This window comes from Falco peregrinus, chromosome 4 (genome assembly GCF_023634155.1).
Source record: "Falco peregrinus isolate bFalPer1 chromosome 4, bFalPer1.pri, whole genome shotgun sequence".
Lineage (NCBI taxonomy): Eukaryota > Metazoa > Chordata > Aves > Falconiformes > Falconidae > Falco > Falco peregrinus.
The window spans coordinates 49,830,426-49,852,614 of record NC_073724.1 but is presented as its reverse complement, the minus strand read 5'-3'; the positions used below and the strand labels follow the sequence as shown (position 1 = coordinate 49,852,614).

The 22,189-nt window shown below is 40.1% G+C and overlaps 1 protein-coding gene across 3 annotated transcripts in view; it reads right to left on the bottom strand.

The window, feature by feature from the left end:
• The window catches only part of HERC2 (HECT and RLD domain containing E3 ubiquitin protein ligase 2), a 113,406-nt gene extending 94,222 nt beyond the window's left edge, over positions 1 to 19,184 (bottom strand). For all 3 annotated transcript variants that reach the window (XM_055801514.1, XM_055801517.1, XM_055801515.1), the window contains exons 1-3: positions 19,064 to 19,184; positions 18,095 to 18,211; positions 7,137 to 7,251 (exon numbers count right to left, since the gene is read on the bottom strand). In XM_055801514.1, coding sequence (XP_055657489.1) covers positions 7,137 to 7,251; positions 18,095 to 18,166 — 187 coding nt within the window. In that variant the 5' untranslated portion in view covers positions 18,167 to 18,211; positions 19,064 to 19,184. The remainder of the gene's footprint in view (positions 1 to 7,136; positions 7,252 to 18,094; positions 18,212 to 19,063) is intronic.
• Positions 19,185 to 22,189: the final 3,005 nt, after the last annotated feature.

Sequence of the window (22,189 nt, the reverse complement as noted above, 5' to 3'; positions counted from 1 at the left end):
ATTTGTTTTCATATTCCGTTTCCAACACAGGAAAAAAGACAGCAATTACCTTAATTTCAAAGTTAAGGAGAGCTATACATTGGCATTTACGCTAATTTTATGCAGCAGTATTTCAACATCTGTAACATATTCAGCATCTTAGTAATTACCAGCTAATAATGAAAATAATACCACCACTTTCTGCCCAAGCAACAAAACAGCGTTTACAATCCTTTTGAGATCACTTTCATAAAGACAGAACACAGACACTATAGTCACTTATCTCTCTAATCAAAGGTTGCATTTAAGTTCCAATTTTCTAAACACAGTAGAACTAGACACCTGGAAGTCTGTCCTTATTCATACTGGGGACATGGAAAACCATATCCATACCTTCAGTCAGTTCAATGCACAAGACTGCCTTGCAATCAAGGGCCGTATTGGCAACTGCTTTCCTCACCCTGACCTTTTCTACAAATACCCTCCAAAATTTCTCAAGTCCAACACTGAACTTACCCATTAAGAGCTTAGGTTCTACCCATTTTCACCAGGCTCTTAAAGATTACTGGTCTTCCATTCCCATCTGCCAATCTAGTCTACAAAGGCTCCCTCATAAAAGTCCAGGCCACAACAAGCCAGTCAACCATTAGAATCTTGTCTTTTTCCCTATCTCAACCCACACACCCAAAACATACACATTTGTACCAGTGTATGTCAGAAGACAATAATAAGCAAGAGGTTTACAGCTGCAGCCAGACACAGCATATCTGACCGCAGCCTGCCTCAGACTCACCAGGACCCCACTTGGAGATCAAAGGCTCTCATCACCTCAAATACACAAAATATACCTATCACAATGTACAAAAACATTCAACTCTTTCTATCAGGCCTGAAAAAAATGAATGGGTAATTGGTTGCAACTGGATCTGTGATTGCCTCTGTTAAAAATTTGTTAGACTGTAGACAACAGCACTTCCCAAAATAAACCTTTTTAAGGTGCCTTAATTATACAAGTTTTAAATTAAAGCCAAGGCTTCCTAACCTATAACACACACTAGTGCTCAGGAGGTGACTCAGGGAGAACTGGGAGCGGGGTAAAGGAGACAGAACTGTAGCATGCATGCTGAAGCTGAGATTGAGGGCTAAGGGAGGAATAGCAAAGCCACCTAAGAACAGGAAAAAGCAGTTTGGACATCCCACTTGTAAGCAGCAATCATAGAGTGTATAACCATTTCTCTCAAACACCAAGAACAGCCAGTACTACAGCAATCATCAGCCTGGTAACACATGTCCAAAATGTGACTGAATCTAGCTGTTTCTATTCCAAGGTGCAAGCCAATAATATTAAAAGCACATTCCGTAACAGAGTTAAATCAGTGACTAAGGACCCTGTTTAGCTCCAGTAGTTCAGAATATTCCCACTGTAACACCATAATGTCACTGTCTCTCCACTCACCCACACATCTAGAGGCACACTCCAGAGGGTCTGGGATTTTACTTAGTGGGTAGAAGGGTTTTGTGCCAAGACATTGCACTTTGCAGGCAGCTGTAAGAGAACTTGTTACACTTTCTAACAGATCCTTGGGAAAGGGTGACAACATAGGGCTACAGTCAGTCATTTTGCTCAGCTCCTCCCTGCAAATGGAGAAGGTCCCAGTCCAGGTGGGAACTTCAGCTTTGCATTGTACAGAAACAACCCTGACACACAAATCCACAAGAAGGATTTCCCCTCCCCCATCATCTGTATGATCAGAAAAGGGGAGCAACGAGGAAGAAGTGAGACTGAGTGAGCTAAAAAGCCCATGTCAAAGTTCAACAGACTTTTCAGTATACTTGCAAAAAAAACTCATAAGGGACAAAGTTGGTATCACTCTAGATTGAAAGCAGCAACACAGACGTCATAACTGTGGAGACTCAGTTATGCTTAATGAGAGGGATTTATCAAAAGGGAGCCCCAAAGATTTTTCAGGAAGAGGGGCAGGGAGGAAGAAATCTTGAGTGAAGCCAGCACAGGCCAAAATAACAAGTTTTCAAAACAATGCATGCAGTGTGAAAACCTGTTTTAATTTCATTTTTCTCAGACTGAAGCATGAATATTGTGGTGGAGGAAACAAAAAATGTGTACCATTTCCCTGAAAGAACTTTCTCTTAACTGTTTTGGTTTACAATTTTAAGCCTCCAAGCTGAGGTCAGTCAAAACTGAGCAACTCAAGTAGCCATCCTCAAGAAGTTCCTTCGTCTTTCAAGCTCACTTAGAGGTAGCTTACCACGTGTGCTCTACCTTGCACAGCAATAGCCTAATCCAGTATAAGCAGAGGATAAAAAGGAAACAGCTAAAGGTGGAACTTACATTCCATAGTCAATGAAGAAAATAATGTCACTGTACAGTTGCCTCGGGCACCTGCTACAGCTTGATCTTGTGTTGCTCTTAAATGCCAATGAAGAGTGTCAACAGTGTTAGGAATCCCTCAGTAGAAGGAAAAAGCATGCAACAGTTTCCCAACAGATGTTGCCATTCACAAGCCAAAAAGTTACACGGTGTGCGTTAAACAAGGGTCGTATTTTACAAGCACTCTAAAATAGTATTCGGCAGTCCCAGATCCAGGAAATCTTTCAGCTGCAATACAAAATAATAATTTTATTTCTGTCAAAGAGCTTTTCTTTTATATGTATATACACATGCATAAACTTCATTTGATAATTATTTGTGAAGGAAGGATGCATGCCTAACCATTTGCAAATCATGTTTACACAGCCTTCCAGGTGTAGAAGTCCAGGTGACAGAAAATTCTGATCTCATAATCCTAATCAGAAATAAAGTTTCTTTTCCTCCCTGGTATACTATATTTTAAAAAGCATTTTTAAACTATCTGTTGAATATGCAATAAAGCATTTTACACTTATGAAATCAAACTGTCCAACAGGGTGACTACAGACTTCCCTTTATCCTGCAAAGAGAGTATAATAATCTACAGCTGAGTACTGAATGCTCGAGACACTGGGTACAGCCAATATAGCTGGGTCGAGGCAAGGAGAAAATAGAAGACGCACGTTTCTCAATTTTAACAAGTTCTTTCTTGCACAAGGAGGCTCAAAGCAGGAGCCACCCTATATGCCTGCTCACTACTACAGTTTGGTACATACATGGTCTGAACAGTAGCCACCATAACCAAATTCCCACGTACTGTATCATAAAGATTTAGTTTCTGCCAGCCTCTCTGGAATCACTTGTGGCATTTGGACTTTATTATCTATTTGCAGGTGCAACACTGAATGAGGTTTGTGGATTCAATGGCACTATGCTGACAAAAGTCCAGCTTTCAGGAAAGGGGGAACAGAAGCAAAGAGGAAGCCCACAATGTTTACCAAAGGCAGGACAGAGGCATGAAGCTGATAATTTTCTGGTTTTGCCCTGGAACTTAAAATAGCTAACTGAAACAGAAATCCCCACTTATACAGAAGTTTGCAGAATCAAAAATTTAACAACCACCCACAAAAGAGAGACCCATGTAGTTGACTGGTAATGTCTTAAAATTTTGCATTAATGGTTCTCTAACTTAAAAATTTAGTAAGAACAACACTATTTAATACTTCTTATTATTTTTAGTACATAGTTTCCAGCACACAAGATATTAATCTCATCCAGATTTCCTCAGATCAGTCTAATTATCTTTTAAGTACATGCCATGTTGCAAGTGCACCTGTATCTGGACATCACTTCTGTCACAGCTGTGTCCTGAGATGATACTTGGAAACAAGCAAATCTGCTAAACACGTTTATCAAACCTGTTTTGCTTAAAATGCCATGAAGAAAAAACAAAGAGGTTATTCCTAACCACATGTTCTTGCTAACAGAGGGGGAAAAATACACCCCTTGCATATTCTTCCCAGAGAGAAAAGGAATGCTTTTTGCTATCAATAGCAGGTTCTTCAATCTATTGCCAGTGCCAATACCCACTGAAAGAATGAAGTACCTCTTCTGAGCAGCCCAGTCAGCACCAACACAGCACTACAGCACTAGTGAAGAAAAGGAGTTACAATGGATAGGGATAAATCAAAGCTTTTTAAAACAGACTGATTTTTTTTACAAAAAGACTACTTCAGCAACATCTTCAATTTATCTCCGAATTAGTCAATTTAGCAGCAGAATCTGAATATTGAGATTAAAATGTATTGCTTTTTATATAAACCCCATTATTTGTATGTACTTTTCCCTCTCTTCTTGAATTACTTTTATAGATTGTTTAGGCAAAAAAAAAGTAACTACCAACTAAACAGACGAAAATACTCCAGCCTTTTATTTCATGAAACTCAATTTGAGCTGCAAGTTCAGAGATGTAAACTAACCACCAGTTTTTCTGGTTCCACAATTCACTACTGCCTAACAGAATCAAACAATCTGATCGATATTAACCAAAAAAAGACTTGATTAGTTTTTCTTCTCAAAGCTCAAATCCAGCAAGCAAGATGGTTGTATTTTACCAATCCTGTAGGCCAGCACAATGGTATTTATGAATGCTAATTTCACCAAAAGACAACACATGCACTAATTTTAAAGACATAAGAGCCTGAAAAAGCTGTATTTAAATGTCTAAACTACTGTAGCTTTTCAAGAAATAGATGTTTTACAAGTATCTATGCAGAAGAACGCAAACACTCCAGCTGAGGAAATGAACATACGTGATCTGTGCTGTATAATACCTACACTTAACCCCTCCAGAAGGGAGGGCAAGGGGAAGGTGTTGTTTCAGTTTTTCTTTGCTACTCACTATCCAACTCTTAATTTAATTTTATTTATTGCCAATTAAGATATTTTCTCCAAACCAAGTCTATTTTGCCCATGAGAGTAACTGGTAAGTCATCTCCCTAGCCTTATCTTGACCCATGAGCTTTTCCATTTTGTTTTCTCCCTCTGCCCTGTTGAAGAGGGGCAGTGAGTGAGAAGCTGGGTGGGCAGCTAGCAAAGGTCAGCCCACCACAATACAGTACAGGAAACAAGTGGCAGTCTTGGTTTAATAAAGAAAAAACCCACAGACAACACCAAGCACAAAACACACCAGTTAGAAAAGCTTTCAGAAGCCTTATCACAGTTTGAACCACTGACATTTTAAGGTTAAAAATTGCCTTATTTCTACAGTAAGCTGTCAGAATTTCTGTATTTTTAAGTAACAGTACCCTACCACCTTTAACACCTCATGTCTTTTTGATCCTTCAAAGTCATGTGTATGTACATACCTCCAGCATTAAAAAAAAAAAAAAAAAAGAAATTTCACATCATTCAGAATAGATGTCTCAAGTGTGAATAAACATATTAAGTCATGGATGATTGACTTGCTTAGCACTTCTGGGTTTTTACATTATACTGCTCTCTACATTTTGGATCAGAACTGACAGCTTGCATTTTCCTATTTGACATTTCAATGATATCCCTGAAAACAAATAGCAATTATACTATGATATCTCTCCATAAGCTTTCTCAGAATCATTGAAGTACTATAGCACCGTAACGAACAAATATCCCAATTCTCCAAGGGTATTTAGCAATAAAGATACTGGAAGAATTGTTTTCTGTCAAAAACCCGCAGTTACAACTCTAAAAACAATGTGTGAGCATCTGGCACAAAAAGAGGAAACTGCATCGATTTCACATGTAAAGCAGATATTTACTTTAATATATTGTCTTTATTATTATAGATGTCTGTTATCTTTTTGCTGCATGAGAGCAGAGTGTGCTGAATCCTTATACCACTACCGTCACAATACCTCTATCGTGAGCTATCAGTGAATGGCAAAGCATCGCCCACAGTTCATTTAGGGGATAACCCCTCCCTTCACTGCATCAAGTTCATGATGCCTTCTAATAATACACATGAAACTAGCCAATCCCAAGAAAAGAAATACTACACTACCTCCAGTCATTTAATGAGCAGCTGTTGTAGTACCCTTTTCTATAAGATCAGCTGTATCTTTTTCCGGTATCAACAATAATATTCATAAGGCCCAGCAGCAGCAGGACAAAAGAGTTTTCTAACTCTGAAACAGGAGCATAATTCCAGTCCTTACTACAGTTTGCAGCCACTCCCAATCCAGAAAGCTTATACTCTTAATAAAAATAATGTGTAATTCACTTTCCTCTCAAACTACTTATTATAGCTTCTTTCCTGTAGAAATAACTTCCTCTAGACAAAAAGACTCCCCCCTCCCCTCTGTTAAAAATGATGAACCATAGGTACAAAAAAAAAAAAAACTCCCTAAGAAATTGAGCATTACTGATTTGAAATATCATGTCTATTCAACAGTACAGTTCAGGAAGTAACAGAAGCTGAAATAATAGTTCACTTCTACCAAAAGCAGTATTTCCACTCCTCACCTAGACAGAGCCTCATTTATTTGGGGGTCACATAAATTATGGACAAAACTCATCTGACCATGTGGTGCCCCAGGTTAGGAAACCTAAACCTCTTCCTTTTTTGACTAGTTTAATTTTCTGTTCCATCAGCAGTCAAAAGAGCACCACAATCAGAAAAAGGAAAAAAGGCAAAAGTAGAATCACTCCATTTTGTCACAGCCCATCACAAAACAAAATCCACTCCACCAAGGCAATCTAAATAAATCTACTACTCTTCCATTTGAAAGATTCACATTTGAACTGCTCTCAAGTACAGTAGAAGACAAAAAAAAAAAAAACAAAACAAAACAACCCACAACACTACATTCTCAGTTAAGATTGTGCACACTTTTTTAGCTGACCTTTTAGTTACTTTATGAAGACTGTAAACAAGATTAGAAATAGCAGTATTGGCTTTACCCCATTCCTCAGTCCACTTCCTTTAAACAAAGGCTTCAGCTGTAAACACATCAAGCATACCAAACAAGAGGACACTGCCAAGCCTCTCTCATAACAACATGCCTAGTTATGAAGTTAATTTCAAAGGGCTGGAAAATATTTAAGTCTTCACTTGAAGGGTTAGACATTACTTTTCTGTACGTTTAAGAAATCAGTTTCAATTGTATTTAATTCAAAACATGAATACCAAATTGTATAAACAGGTGATAATAATCCAAAGTTCTGTGATACTATGAAATCTGAATTCCATTTTCATCATTGTGATGAAAGAAAAAATGAACAAAGAAAAAAATAATTTAAAAATCCGTACCTTTTCTTGGAGGTAGTTCACCACTTTGTGTTAACTCTGTTCCAGGATATACAATCTCCCCATCTTTTACCATTTCATTCCACAAGCCACATAGTCCATCTCGTGTAAAAGCAAGCTGTTAAAAATAATATATAAATATATTTATATATAAAAAATAATAAATATATAGTTACACAAAACAATTTTCTTTCAAGCTAACATTCAAAATACATCAGATTTTATATTTTGTCCCAGAAGAAAGAACACACATGTATCACCTCACTAGTATATTCATTGTGTGTATATATGACAGGGGTTTAAAATATCTTCAGAATATCTGATTCTCTAGCTATGCTATTTTCAGACTAAAAGCACAAAAAAGTAACTTTTTGATATGCTCAAATACAGCAAGATGAACGTTCTCTGAAAAATTCTCAAAAGCATGGATTTGGTCACCTCAGAACTATCCACACATTCAAGATAACATCATGCAATAATCAGGGGGGGCATGGGGAGAGGTGTCCTTTTTTCCTTCAGGAAAAGCTATCCAAACAAAGTCACAAAACAGGGATGCATGAAGGAAGTCAATAGTCCCCTATCCAAACCAGCAACTGAAGAGCTGGGCACTCAACCAGAACACATTACACCAAGGCACAGGTTCATAAAGGTATGTAACCAGTTCAAACTGGCTCTGCTGTGCAAAGCATCTCTCCGAGCCCTCCGTCTTCCTTCCAGCTGCCATAACGCCTCCTCTCACATGCAGAGCCAGATTATGGAACCGATCAGGACTAAAACCAGCTGTGCCTGGGGAAGAGTGAAGGGTCACCTCAGCCCAGATCAGCTCCCAATATGTTATGTGTGCAATAGGACAAATACCTGCAACAGAACAAATGGCAGGACTGTGCTAGCTGGCAGCACTCGGGAAAGCACCAGCAGTAACGTGAGTCTCCTAATGATTTATCAATTTGGATCTCCCTTGAAGAATCCTAAGGACTGGGATAACTTGTCTTCTACTGATGTTGTTCTCTGCTTTATAAAACACTGCAAAACAGGTGTCAACATCCCCAGTGAAATCCATAATAACCAGGCAGTAATCTGCAGCCATGCAGCGTAAGGGAGGAGGGGAGTACACGAAACTGAAAAACAGAATACCTTTTGCATACCAAAGTGGTGCAGTGGAGACATTTAAAAAAAACTGCAGAAGGCTTATTCAGAAGCATCTTTGTGTTATGTAACTAGTATTCAGATCTGAAGTGGTTTAACTGAGGAGTACCACAAAGACATTACTTACACAATCGCTGCAAAATATTTCCCATTATACACAGAAGCCCACTTAATACTTTATTTTGATCTATCTCCTGAAGATATTTTGAAGATTTCAGATTTTGAAGAGCCACAACCACCAGCAGGGAAGCCATCTGCTGAGCCAGCTAATCTCACTTACCATGAAGAATTAAAGACAAGTTTCATGTTTTGACACCACTGTAACACAGTAAATCACCACAGTAGTTTTGTGACTTTCATATTGCATACTTCAGAAATCCACTCATTAATGATTTCCACCTTTTTTCTTTCGGCATAAAGTATGAGCTGTCACATCCTACCTATTTGTCACTTGCTATTTCCTATCTCCGGGGGCTAAGAGGGAAAAGAATCACACAGTGTGAGCTAGACATCATTCAGCTTACCTAGAGTTTATCAGTTCTGCAACACCAGAATTACACTGTGACCATGCCTTACCAAAAGGTACAGTCCCTGTTCTACCAGAGCTAGAGAGCACATAAGAGCTTTCGCAAAGATTCTGTGTTTCACTAAAAGCTTTACATTTGGCTTTTCTTAAATTAAAAAATGGAGTAGTTTGAAGTAAAGCTCCACTTCAACAATGCAAAAAGGAAAAAAATACAACAGCCGTTCACCACTGACCAAATTTCTTGCGTTGTTCTTACTCTATAAATATTTCAAAAATAAATGGCGTTTACTTTCTGTTTCATCAGATGTGGTCGTATACTTTAGAGGGGTACTTAAGGAATTTATTTTTCACAACTTTTTTCTTGCAAAAACAGCTAAAGACACTTCTTTTTGGCTCATACATGATAGAAGATTCAAAAAAAAAAACCAAACCAACCTACATTAACCTGTTGAATGCTAACCTATGCTAAAATAGAAGCTTGGAAAAATAGTGAGGCAACCCTCCAAATGGTTCGCATAATAAATTATGGTTGTCACAGAGTTTTTTGTCTAATAAACTGCCTTTTCATACCTTTTATTCTACATTCTGAGATCACTTTCATATGGAAAATTATTCTCACAGACCTTAAGCTTACCATCTACGGACCTACAGGCTTTGAATTCAAGGTTCTTCATAATGCAGCACTATTTCAGAAACCTTACTACTTTCCTAAGCATTGCTGTAAAGTAGAATCAAGAATTTTCTCTATTTTGTAACCTCTAATTCTTTCACACGGCACAAAGTTCACACACGTCCTGCACACAACTAAAAACTGAAGAAGTAAACAAAATTTCTTCTGCTTTGGGTTTGGCATTCAAATTCTTATCAAAGTCATTTTCTTGGTGTGTTGCATATAGATAGAGAAACCACCAGGATTATAGGTCAGAGAGAGTTCCTCCTCCTCCAAATACTTCTTGTGGAAGCTCACTCCACAAGCAGCCTTCAGATAACAATTTTGCTCTTACTCAGGTTGTAGTTAACATTTTGCGGGTGGTGTATGTGTTGGAGTGGAGAAAGAAGACATGTTTGAAAGCAAAGGAACACTGAACTATTTTTTTTAGCAATAATCAAAGCAACCAACTCAAAGGACAATCAAGAAACAGTAATCTGACATAACTAAAGGCTACTCAATTCCAACTGTAACAAGTTCACTATTAATCTACTTTATGTTTGGTAGACATATTAAACAGTAAATTGCCACTATGATAGCCAAAAGTGAAAAAGCCTGAGTTTAAGTGATAAATCGTTCAAGCGATTTTATTTTCATGATCCCAAAACTCTGTAACTATAAAAGAAGCCTCACAACTCCCTTAAGAGAAATATTTCACTTAACAGAAACGGAGAGGAGTGGCTAATATGCCAGAAAGTTGTGTTGCCATCCACAGGCCCTCGACAGGCTGGAGAAATGGGCTGACAGGAGCCTCGTGGGTTCAGCAAGGAGGAGTGCAAAGTCCTGCACCCGGGGAGGGACAACCCCAGGCACCAGCACATGCTGGGGGCCGTCCAGCTGGAAGGCAGCTTTGCACAAAGGCCCTGGGGGGTCCTGGTGGACACAGCTGAACATGAGCCACCAATGTGCCCTTGCTGCAGAGAAGGCTAATGGGTGTCCTGGGCTGCATTAGCAGCGCTGCCAGCAGGCCGAGGGAGGTGATCCTTCCCCTCTACTCAGCACTGATGAGGCCACACCTGGAGTACCGTGTCCAGTCCTGGGCTCCCCAGTATGAACAAGACATGGACGTACTGCAGAGTCCAGTGAAGGGCCACAAAGATGATTAAAGGACTGGAACATCTCTCCTATGAGGCAAGACTCAGAGAGCTGGAACTATTTTGCCGCAAGAAGAGAAGGTTCAGCAGGGAACTCCTCAATGCATATACACATCTGAAGGGATGGCACAAAGAGTATGGAGCCAGGCTCTTTTCAGTGGTGCCCACTAGCAGTAGGCATGAAATGAAACACATACAGTGTTCCCTCAGACCATCAGGAAACATTTTTTCACTGTGAGGTTGACCGAGCAATGGCACAGGTTGCCCAGGAAGGCTGTAGACTCTCTATCCTTGGAGATATTTGAAAGCCATCTGGACACTGTCCTGGGCAACTGGCTCTAGGTGGCCCTGCTTGAACAGGGGGCCAGGAGCAGATTATCTCCAGAGGTACCTTCCAACTTCAACCATTTGCGATTCTGTGAATCTAGCAGCTGAAGATAAGATTAAGTCAATTCTGTTGTACAAAAGTCATATACCTTCTCTGACTACACAATCTTGCTTTTCTTTCTTTCTGCAGTGTTTTAAGACTATCTTACGCAGCACAAGCACGTATTATTTAATTCTTTTGCTCCCACCAATACATCCTGCATTCAGTCACCTGCAAGGAGTCTATCAACAAATCCAAGTGCTGAGACAGGAAAAACTAGAACTTTGTTCAGAACAAAATTAGAAGACATCTCTCTTGGTTTCTATTTTCCAAAATATAAGACTCTTCTTCAAAAATATGGCTCTTCTTCCACTCATTTCTTCAAAGAAAACTCACAGAGCAATCAAAGGTGTGTAATGGTGGCAGCGTAAGAGAAGAAAAACACATTTGGCATCTTCATTGTTTCTGACATCCTGGAGCTGAAGTACAAGAACACCGACCTGTGTTTTGTTAAGTCTAACACTCTCCCACTAGATTGCTTGATTTATGTGGACATCTGACTCTCTAATGATGTAACTTCATTTGTGAATGTTTAAAAGGGTGAACTTTACAAACTCAGTAAGATAACAAATTAATTATAATTAAGTTTCACTGAACTTTTGCCACTGGCAACAGTACCAGAGATGTACACTCTGTAAAAACCCCGTAAGGGCCCCGCGTCCCTGCTTGCCTGACCACATACATGCTGCCTTCCCAAAACAGAGACAACAGTAGCTCCATGCTCCACCACCACTATCCACTGCCCCTTACAACCTTGGCCCATGTTCTTAATCCTCCTACTCATTCCACCAAATCAAGTGCCATTCCCCATGCCCAAGATCTCCCTTGTTCTTCCCATGGCATCTCCTGACCTCCTCTCATATAAGACCACAGCCAGATATCCTCATCTCGTATCCACTTCACCTTCAAGCCACTTCAACCATTTCTCACACATTCTCATCCCCAAACCATGTCTTGATCTCTGCACTCATACAGCATGTATCTCACCAAATTCATACTTACCACACAGACCTAAGTCTCAGCCGTGCTCATTTAACGTAAGCCAAAAATACAAGAGCCTAAACAGAAAGACTTCAAAGTGAACGTCTACTGTACTGTAAACTGGGTAGCCCCCACTCTAACTTTTTGCTAATCCTACCTCTGCAGTTAAACTATAATTTATTCTGTCTGCTACAACATTTAATTAAGTCAAAGGGATCTCTAGTTTGGTTGCTGGCATGTGCTGCTGCCACCCCTCCAACAGGGCTGGCAGTGAAACACCCGTCCATCCCCAACAACTCTAGAGAATAAGGCATCGACATTGACATTTCCTTACATTTCAAGAAAATTAAATCTTGCAATCTTAACTGGGTAAGCTTCTGAGAATTCTCAAAGCACCACTACATTTTTGCTTTTAGTAATTTATTTTCAGAATAATCAGCAGCTGTGATTTTGTTCTCAAGTCAACTATTTAAGTCAAGTGAAGCTTATTCCATGTGGTATTGCAGATCATGTTCTTGATATGGTTTCACAAACTTTCATGCAGAAAGCATAGAAGCCTCCATAAAAGTTAATTCGAGCTCAAGAAGAGTGAAACCAGGAGAAGAAAATGACACAAAAGGACAGGAAATGATTCAGGAAGGATTTCTGATTATGTAACTGCACTGGAAATTCAAGAAAGTGACTTCATAATCACAAAATGTCAATATGGATTTAAAATATAAGCTACTTAAATAATCTTCACCTCAGAATTGCCAGCAGCAGGGAGGGGGAAGAGAATCTGTTCTTCCATTCAGTTATTTCTGCATTAGTCATTGGCTGCATTTTAAACACTAATTTAAAAAACATTTTTCTTCAGAAATAGATTTAAAAGAAAAAACTTTTTCAGACCAGTAATAGTGAAGAAAAATCACAGAACAGTAAATCCTTTCCCAAGTCTCTGCTGTTTTCGCTTTTTTGAATCCGTTCAATTTGTGTTTCCTTTTTCATTGTCACCTAACTTCCTTCCTTCCCTGCTGAAGCATGCCCTGAAACCACAGCTGCTATGCAAAGCACTGTGCAACATCATTAGATCTAAACATACCACTCTAAAGCTCTGATAGCAGAGACAGAAAAGTTCAGGAGCCCCACATTACTTCAGCAGATTTGGGGTTAAACTAGAAACGTCCCCATAACAAGTCTACCAGTCTTACATGTGTTGCAAAAGTTTAATATCAGCTAATGGTCATATGCAAAGGAATACCATGCAACTCCCTCAAACTTAGAAGAGAAATTCTCTAACTTGCTTCATTTGCAGACAGTAGTTTGAGCCCAAATATTTGCATAAACATTAAACCTGATTTTTCTAATCTATCACTCCATATATATAGTCCTTACTCCTCCCCCTTGAAATCCATTATTTTGGAGGACAGCACTACTTCATTTTCTAAATAATATTAAAAATCCCTACTGCAAACTTCACTTCCCTTAAAAATGTAATTGCTTGCTGTAAGACTTTCTACATAAGGTCTTCATTTTTTCATCAGAAACCCCAAATTAAAAAGAAAATTAACAGGAAATCAAACAAACAGAGAAAGCAACTTTCACAAACTTATTGCTTTTAATAGTCAGGACATCATTTATTTACCTTATCTCCTCACAAGCAAAAACACTGACCTAGATGCTACAAGAGGGCAATTTTCATGTAACTCAAAATGTCAAATATAACTTTGAAGGGAAGGTTCAAAGATTTTAGACCAATGCAACTCTTACAATTGGCTATTTAATTTTAAAAAGCTTACTCTCATCTCTGTGGCAAAAGATGACAGAAATAGCCTGCCAACCATGAACTCAATGAAAACTGATTAAAATGCATCATATTGCTCTCATAGACAGCTCTTGCACCTTGACTGCTACCTGAAGTTTTTTTCCACACTACAGGAAAACGAAAGTTTTTCACCTCTAATCCCTGCTATTAAGCACAATAGCTCTCCACAGGATCCAGAATAAGCAGCCTAATTAAACACCATTTGAACACACACATGCATCCCATTAGTCAACAGCAATTCTATTTTTTTCATTATTCAGTCATCACTAATTAAAGTTCTCTGTATAAAGTTCTAAATTAGTAGTACAGTACATCTATTTAGTTGGAATTATTTTAAGCACAGTTTGATTCAGCAAACTAGGTATCTAGGTTTATGGAAACAATTTTAATGTTGCTTTCAATTTGTGTATTTTTTTATACTTTCTTTCTTTAAAAAAAGGATGCCTTCCTCAGAAAGTCATTAAAACACAGTTTCCCATTACACACAGATATCGCTATAAATGTGATGGTTTCTACAAGTAATAGACATAAATAGGTAGGTGTTTTTAAATGTATAAATTCAACTTAAAAAAACAAGTTGGAAATTTCAGTGATATACTAACCTTTCTAGCAACTACATTAAATGTGACCCATGAAAAAGTGGCCTGTACTAAAATCCACCTGTTTTATAACTTCATGGTATTATTTTATTAATTATATTATACACATATTAATGAGGTAGGTAATATGAGAACACATTACATATTGTACTACTGATGCTACCTCATATTGAGCTGAGCTATCCTAATTTTTCAGCTGCTCTAAGTTTGTCTTTTTTCAGACAACACAGAATATCTTAATTCTGCTCCACCATGAAATTTAGATTTTTAATAAAACAAGTGTTTCTCATCAGTTCAAAGTTATACTAGCAGCTGTAAATCATACACTAATAAGTCAATAACTTATAAAGTTAGTAAAACGACATGGAACAGTCATGAGTCGCGCTTGGGTCTTTGTAGAACATTTTGGCTTCCTATATTAATATTGAATAGTTTCAGATAAACTAATATAAGCAAAAAATATAATGGAATAAGATACAGTTCCATTAACATTCCACACCAGTTAATCCTGCAGGCTAGAGACTCACTGCTATTACAAAAGGGCTTGTCTTTGACATTCTCTTAAGAACAGTAGTAATATGCTACATCACGCTGGCTTTGCCTCATAAAGAGTAACATCCCAAAACTGAATAAGAACATTTAAATTTGGACTGGATGCCAGCTGGAACAGTGACGCACGCAGGTGATTAAACAAAATCCAAGCTAAAATCCACGTGTCATTCTTTTCTTATTATATTAGTACCACTATATTATAGACTTATTAATGCACATAGTATTATAATATTGTGTATTACATTATTGATGCAACATCTTGAGCTAAGGCAAAAAAGAATCTAATGATTTTCAAAGAGATTTCACTGTCTTAATCCACAACAACTGCCACAGTCATCAAGTCTAAAGAGCGAACTGCCCGGCCACAGTGAAGGAAGAAGAAGAAAAAAAAAAAAAAAAAAAAAGGAAAAAAAATCCACACAAACCAACACACCGAAGAAAAAAAAAAATAAGGCGGCAGCAAGTCAAACTTCAGAGACTACCAGCCCACCAAATGAAACATTTCACTTCCAATTCTACACTCCTCCCCAAAATTTGCAACAAACTTTATCTAAAAACAAGGAAAAAATAGTTTTAAAGATTAATCCATCTCTATATGTCTCCTAAGGTAAGAGTTCCCCCATATAACTGTTTCTCCAAGGTCTTTCACCTACCCACTCTTGCATGGCTGTACAGTGAAAACTAGCTGCAAAGCTAAGAGTTTCAAGGTCTAATTCCAAACAATATTTTGTAGTTCAGCTTGATTAATTTACATAAATTCGTGTGTCTTTCTTCGAACCTCTCCTAGATACCGTGCTCTTCTTTTCAACTCCTGTTGACAGTCTCTTGAACACCAATAACACTCTTCTATAGTTAGCTGGCAGAAACATGCACAATGGGAAATCAGCGTATTCCGTACACATAGAACTTAAAGGATTAAGAGACAGGATTTATACCTATAAAGAAATTTCACACTCAGCTAGGTCATGCTAGTCAAGAGTAGCTAAAATAGCCAATCGTGCAATAGAAAAATTCCCCAGAGCCCAAAACCCCATTACTTGACAGACAACATCTGCCTTTTAATGCATTAAAAAGGAGCAATTCAAGATTCACATGCACATTTTTTAAAATACTGAACACATACATCCAGATAAAGTTCTGTGATGAGGACCTGTGTAACACCAAAAACAGTTAATCTAATAAGAAAATTACATTATAGCCAGGAGGCCTGGCTAGTCTTCAGATTCCAGAGAAGTGATGTTTGCATCCAGCAGATCACAAATGATTACTGTTCTCTTATTTCATTAATCACATTATTTTGACTACAGCATGACTGGAAGAAAACAAAGGGAGTACCCTGGCAATTAGAGTCTACCTTGTTATTACTCATAAAGAACTCTTATAAATAAGAGAGATTATTCATAGAAATTTGTTACAAATTAAGATTTTTATTATTAAAAGGAATTATTACAATACATTAACTAAACAACAGTCTCATAAAAGACAAATATTTCATTGCAGTTTTACACACACAGCTGAAAATAATCCTTAACGTCTGGATCACAATTGAAACCCTCCTGTCAAAAGTTTACATAAACAAAAAAAAGGGATGTAGAAAAATAGTGCTACAAATGAGGAAAAATCTGACAAATCACATGAACAGTCACATTTTTCACCCCATTAATACAGAAGAAAAATAGGCACTCCATAGTCAGCAGCTGTTACAAAGATTGCCACTTTTTCAGTTAAAATTCTCCTCTATTCTACAAAAAATTTAAGCAACATATTTGTAATCTAGAAGCCACCCTCCAGGGAACACAAGAACATTTCCATATTTCTTAATATGTTTATCTTTAAATTGTTTTCTACTATGCTTATTTACCTCATTACCCAGAACATTTAACTTTGGTAAGAATAAAAGATGAAAATAGAACAAATTAGCCAAATCAAGAGCAAGCCCTGTCATTTTATAGCATTTACATATAAGACCTACTAAATAATGTAACCTCTAAGGCTATATCTGTCACTTCTGATTCCGATTTAGGTTGTTTGACATAAAATATTGGAGAAAGGCTGCTTTTGAATCACAACTGCACGGGGAAACACCCTTGTCTAACCAAAAGAGCAGCCAAACTCAACCATTCAGACTACCAGCACGTTATCTGGGGTAAAGTCACTCAAGATGACAATTCTAAAATTTTGCTAATATTAACCTGTAACAAAGGAGTAACACAGGCTGACGCATCCCAACAAGAATTTCAGAGTTTTGAGCAGTAACCTGGAAAGGTTATTCAAAGTAAGATACCTATGTGCAACATCTGGGGGAAGGAAGACCACCAACAAGACGAGGACTTAGTCTAGTTACCCATTTCATCTGAAACAAACATCAACTGACCCAAACCACTCTACTCTTCTGTACTTTCCACTTAATATTCAAACCTGAATTGGGAAAACATGATAGTATCCTCATCTCTGTATCACACAACATTGATAAATGAACAGATCATCTTCTAAAACAAAACTTCCACCAAACACCAGCACATTTCAACAAATCTCAAGCACATACCTTTGACAAAAAATTTGCTCCCTTCAAAAAGAACAAAATTTAAAGGAAGCCTATACCCATTATACAAACAACTACAGTAAAAGTTAATCTGACTTCTTCAAAATATACATTGGACTTCCATCACCTTTTGTTTCAGTTCTCTTGTGTATTAAAGCCACTAGCTCATATACATGCAAGAAGCATAGCAACAGCCTAAGTGAAAAATTTATAGTTCTAGCAGTAACGATACCAGTATCATTAATATTAATAATAATAAATACTTATTATTTATTTAGAACAAAATAATAATAGTTCTAGCATTCACAGCTATGCACTTTGACACTCTGCAAAAATAACATACGTACATAGCCCAGCTTGTATCTAAGCAGAAGGGACTGGACTGACAATACAGATCTACTTGCAGCTTAAAGTAAGTTAGTGTTTCTTCAACATAGGTTTTAAACCAGCATACTCAAAAACCCTAAAGACCTATCTCAAGAGGAAGGCTGCAGTCTTCTGTCTGTCAGCTATCTGGACTAAAAGCATCCTTGATCTGCACCTGAAAGGTCACAATGCAATACAACTATCTAACTCCTTACCTGTAAGTCTGTCTTCAACCATCTGGAGTCAAATCTAGCTTGAGCAGCCAGACAAAAAGATTCAGAAGACATGTTTCCTTCTCCAGCCTCCTCTCCAGGCTGGCTTTGCAGCCCAACCTGCCACAGAACGAGAAAAATAACAACCTAGTGCATGAAATTAACCACACAAGGTTATTTTTGTTCAGACTAGGATGGCTTCCACTTGGATCTTTAGAAATTTATCGCGAATAAGGACCTCCCCCGATCACAGCCCTGAAAATGCACAGGGAGAAAAACACACATTAAGAACACCTGGCACCCCCAAACCCCCTACTTCGCTTCCCTGTAGCGCTGGCGGAACGCAGCCTCCCCTCTGCTGCACCGAGCTACAGCAGAGGCCTAACGCGCGCGCCCCCCCCCAGCCCCATAAGTGGTGCATGAAATAAATAATTGATCGCAGATTACGCAAGCCGCAGGCCAGCATAAAGCGATTACCAGGGCCACCCGCGCCCCCTCCTCCCCCGCCAGCAGCCGAGGCCCGGGGGCTCCCCCCGGCCGCACCACCCCCTCTCCCGGCCGCATCCCCCCCACCCTCGCGGCCCACTGTCACTGCCCCGACGGCCACCAGCCGCGGCTCCATCCCACCTCGGGCAGCCCGCGGCCGGGACCTCAGGGGGCGGCCGGGACCTGGGGGCCGGGGCCGGGCAGGAGGGGCGGGTGAGGCCCCGCCCGGGCAGGGGTCGCTGCACACGGCGCGGGGGCCGCACCGCCCTCCCCCCCTCCCCCCCGCGGGGCTCCCTAGCTGAGGAGGGGCGGCCCCTTGCCCCCCTCCCCGCTACACCGAGGCCGGGCGCGCTGGCGCCCACCGCCCCCCCACTGCGGCCGGCTCCTCGGGGCGGGGGGGGGGCGCGCCCGCCCTCTGGCTCCCCCCCTCTACCCGCCGAGGCAGATGGAGGCGCCGGCGCGCGCGCCAGCCTCCCTCGCACTCACCGGCCGGCCGCAGCGGCGGCTCCTCGCCACTTGCCTCGCCTCGACCGCGCTACCGCCGCCCGCTCGGCCCCGGGTAATCCTCGCCCCTCCTTCCCTCGCCCGCCCGCCCCCCCCTCCGCCGGCCGAGCCGCTCGCCGGTCCCTCCCTCGGTACTGGAGATGGGGGAAACTCGGCCAATTCGCGGCTCAGCCCCTGCTGCGCCAGCAAGGCTCTCGGCCAATCAGGAGGGGAGGGGGAGGCGGGACATCCTGCCCCGGCCGGGCCGCAGCGGGGGGGCGGGGCCGGGGGCGGGCGGGGGCGTCGGGCCGCCTGGCAGATGCGCCTGAAACCAGGCCGGTGGTGGTGGGGAGCGGTGGCTGTGTTTAGGTGGGGTTAAAAAAAAAGAGCGTTTGGGGTTGTTTTTCTTAAGTCGCTTTAGGGACCACCGGCAAACTACAGTGTTAAGGTCGCTTATGGAGGAAAAAAAAGCAGTCGTTAGATATTTCATAGCAGAAATGTCAATAAGGAGTAGTTGGGAGCAAACAAAATGGCAGAAAAGCCTAAAAAAGTGGAGGCTGGGGACGGGAACACGCTGCTACAACACAGAGCGGGAAGGATGGTGGGGCAGGGTGTGGAGCCTGGCTGAGGGCGGCCGGTGGCGACTGGGCCACACCAGCGGCTGCCTCAGCGCCCAGTTGAGAAGCAGCAAATTACCACGCTTTGGGTAACCTTGTTGGGGACAGTGAAACACATCAGTGTTTTGAAACCCAAATTAACCAAAGGTGAAGTTCCTCACAGTACTTAGGCTCCCGTCCCCTGGCGGCTGAGGAGTGAGGAAGGTGAGAGCAAGGCTTGGCAGATGGGGCTATGGTTGGCTTTGGCCAACGTGAATCCACAGCCCGAATGTCCATGAAATTCTGACAGAACTTGAGACCGTTTGCTGACATTTGGGCAAATGTACACAATGTTTAGTCGCTATTATTTAGGAAGCAGTTTTGTAAGACGCAGTGAACTTGATTCTCTGGGGTTCATTTTCAAAGTAAGAAATGCAACTAGGACCTAACTGCTTAGCCTGTCCCATCTCAGACCTCTCTTGGATCGTGACACAGTAGTCACTTAAAGTGAAATACTGTAAAAAAATTCTGAAGTGTCTGAAAATTTATATAAAAAGATAGAAATTACCAATTTCCTCAAATTACTCCCAGAAACTAAAAATCCAATTCTTCAAAACCAAAAGTAGTTTCCTTTGAAAAATCTGCCTAAATGCCTACATGTCAAAAGTTTTAATATGAAGGAACTGGAAGTTTTGTCATGCATACCATATTGTGTCTGTTCTGACTAGTCCATGGCTGGGCAAGAGCTAGTACACCAGGATGGGAAATATTTTAGTCTTTTCTTACCTAGTAGACTGGAAATAGAAGAAAATAGTCATTTTAACATATTCTGAGCAGAGATAAAAACCGCTTTGCAATGTATGGAGCCCAAACCAGAAGGAATTAGGAAAACTTCGCTGAAACCACAGTGCCCACTGATTGTGCCTACTGCTTGTTTAAACGATTTGCAAGTCAGATCTATACGAGATACTTTGCATGTGCAACATTCACTGCCATTTTTTGTTTGTGTCTTCAAGGAGATCGTATTTAGACAATCTGCATTTATTTTGGAGAGTTTTCTTACTAAATAACAAATGGCAGTAGCCTTTTGCAGGGACTCTTGATGTGAATAATTTGAAGAATGCATAACAAGCTAACTTGTTAGACTTGAATCACTGGCCCAATTAGCAGGTACACACGCGCTTCAACAAAAAACAAAATATATTTGGGTGCAGTAACCACGGAAATTCAAAGCTAGAGATACTTCTGAAGAATTTATGAATTATTTTGTATTTCCAAATTTAGATTTCACTTCTGATGAATAATTTTTGTTTGCATTTGAAATGCATTGTAATAGCATGGTACAATCTCAAATGGCATTCTCATTTATAAAAATATGTACCCACCATGGTTTCCAAAGATAAAAGTATGTCTGGTACAACAACATGAATACGTACTTTGATAACATTACTAAAACTAATTTATTAAAAATTCTACAAATAATCAGAAAATTCAAAGACTCTGGAAGCTTTTGCAGTTATTAAGTCCACCAGTAATTGGTATTCTGATTTTTAGGTAACAATGGTGTTTTGTTTCACTTCAGATTGACTAAGGTAATAAAGGTGATGTACAGGTCTGATGGACTTCAGAAAGCAAGTTCAATCCAAAGAGTTGAAGTGTTACCACTCAAGCCTCATGTTCTGCTCTCCTGATGCATATTTCCATCTTAATGCAGGGTTATATGATCCCGCAAATCAGTTCTCCAACCATCCTCTTTTGTGCTCCAGCTTGCTAAAGTAACCTACGTTACACCCAAGAACATCATTAAATGGATCTGATGGCCCTGACTTAAGAGACACCGGCATCCTCAGGAGCTGCAGGGCAGACCACTAGTGAGGTGGAAGTAACTTCAGCTCTCTACTCTCACTGCAAGTCTGCCAAAATCCTTTTACATCTTTCTTACTTCCTCCAGAGAAATGGCTGGACATGGAATAATCTAGTTGCTGTGGTCACATACTGTCACTCATTTATATGTATCTGCTTCTAGCCATATGGTCAAATCACTGTTATTATAGATTAAAGCAAGAATTAAATACATCAGAATGAAAGGCACACTAAAACCAAGGGATTACATATTCTGGTCCACCTCTTAGAACACCTACATACAGAGTGCTTTAAAAATGGCTGGCTCTGGGCAAGAGACCTCTCTTGTTGTAAATGTGGCAGAGAAGCTATACTAGTTTCTGCAAGAGAAGAGGCACTGTAGAGGTGCAGGATTTAGAGGGAAAGGATAGTGGTGCACAAGGGATCCGTGTTAACCATGAAGAAGAACGCAGGGCTGGTGGCATGATTGGTGCCCTCCCCTCACCTCGGTGCAATGCCAGTTTGTAGCACTGTCAGGCAGGCCTGAGGAGATGGGGAAGAACAGACACTAACTGAATAAAGTGAAACTATCACAGTAATCTGAAGCAGAACAGGCAGAAGGAAGAAAAGTATCTTTGCACAATCTGGGCAGCACCATATTTCTTTTTATTTCACATGTGATGATGGTATC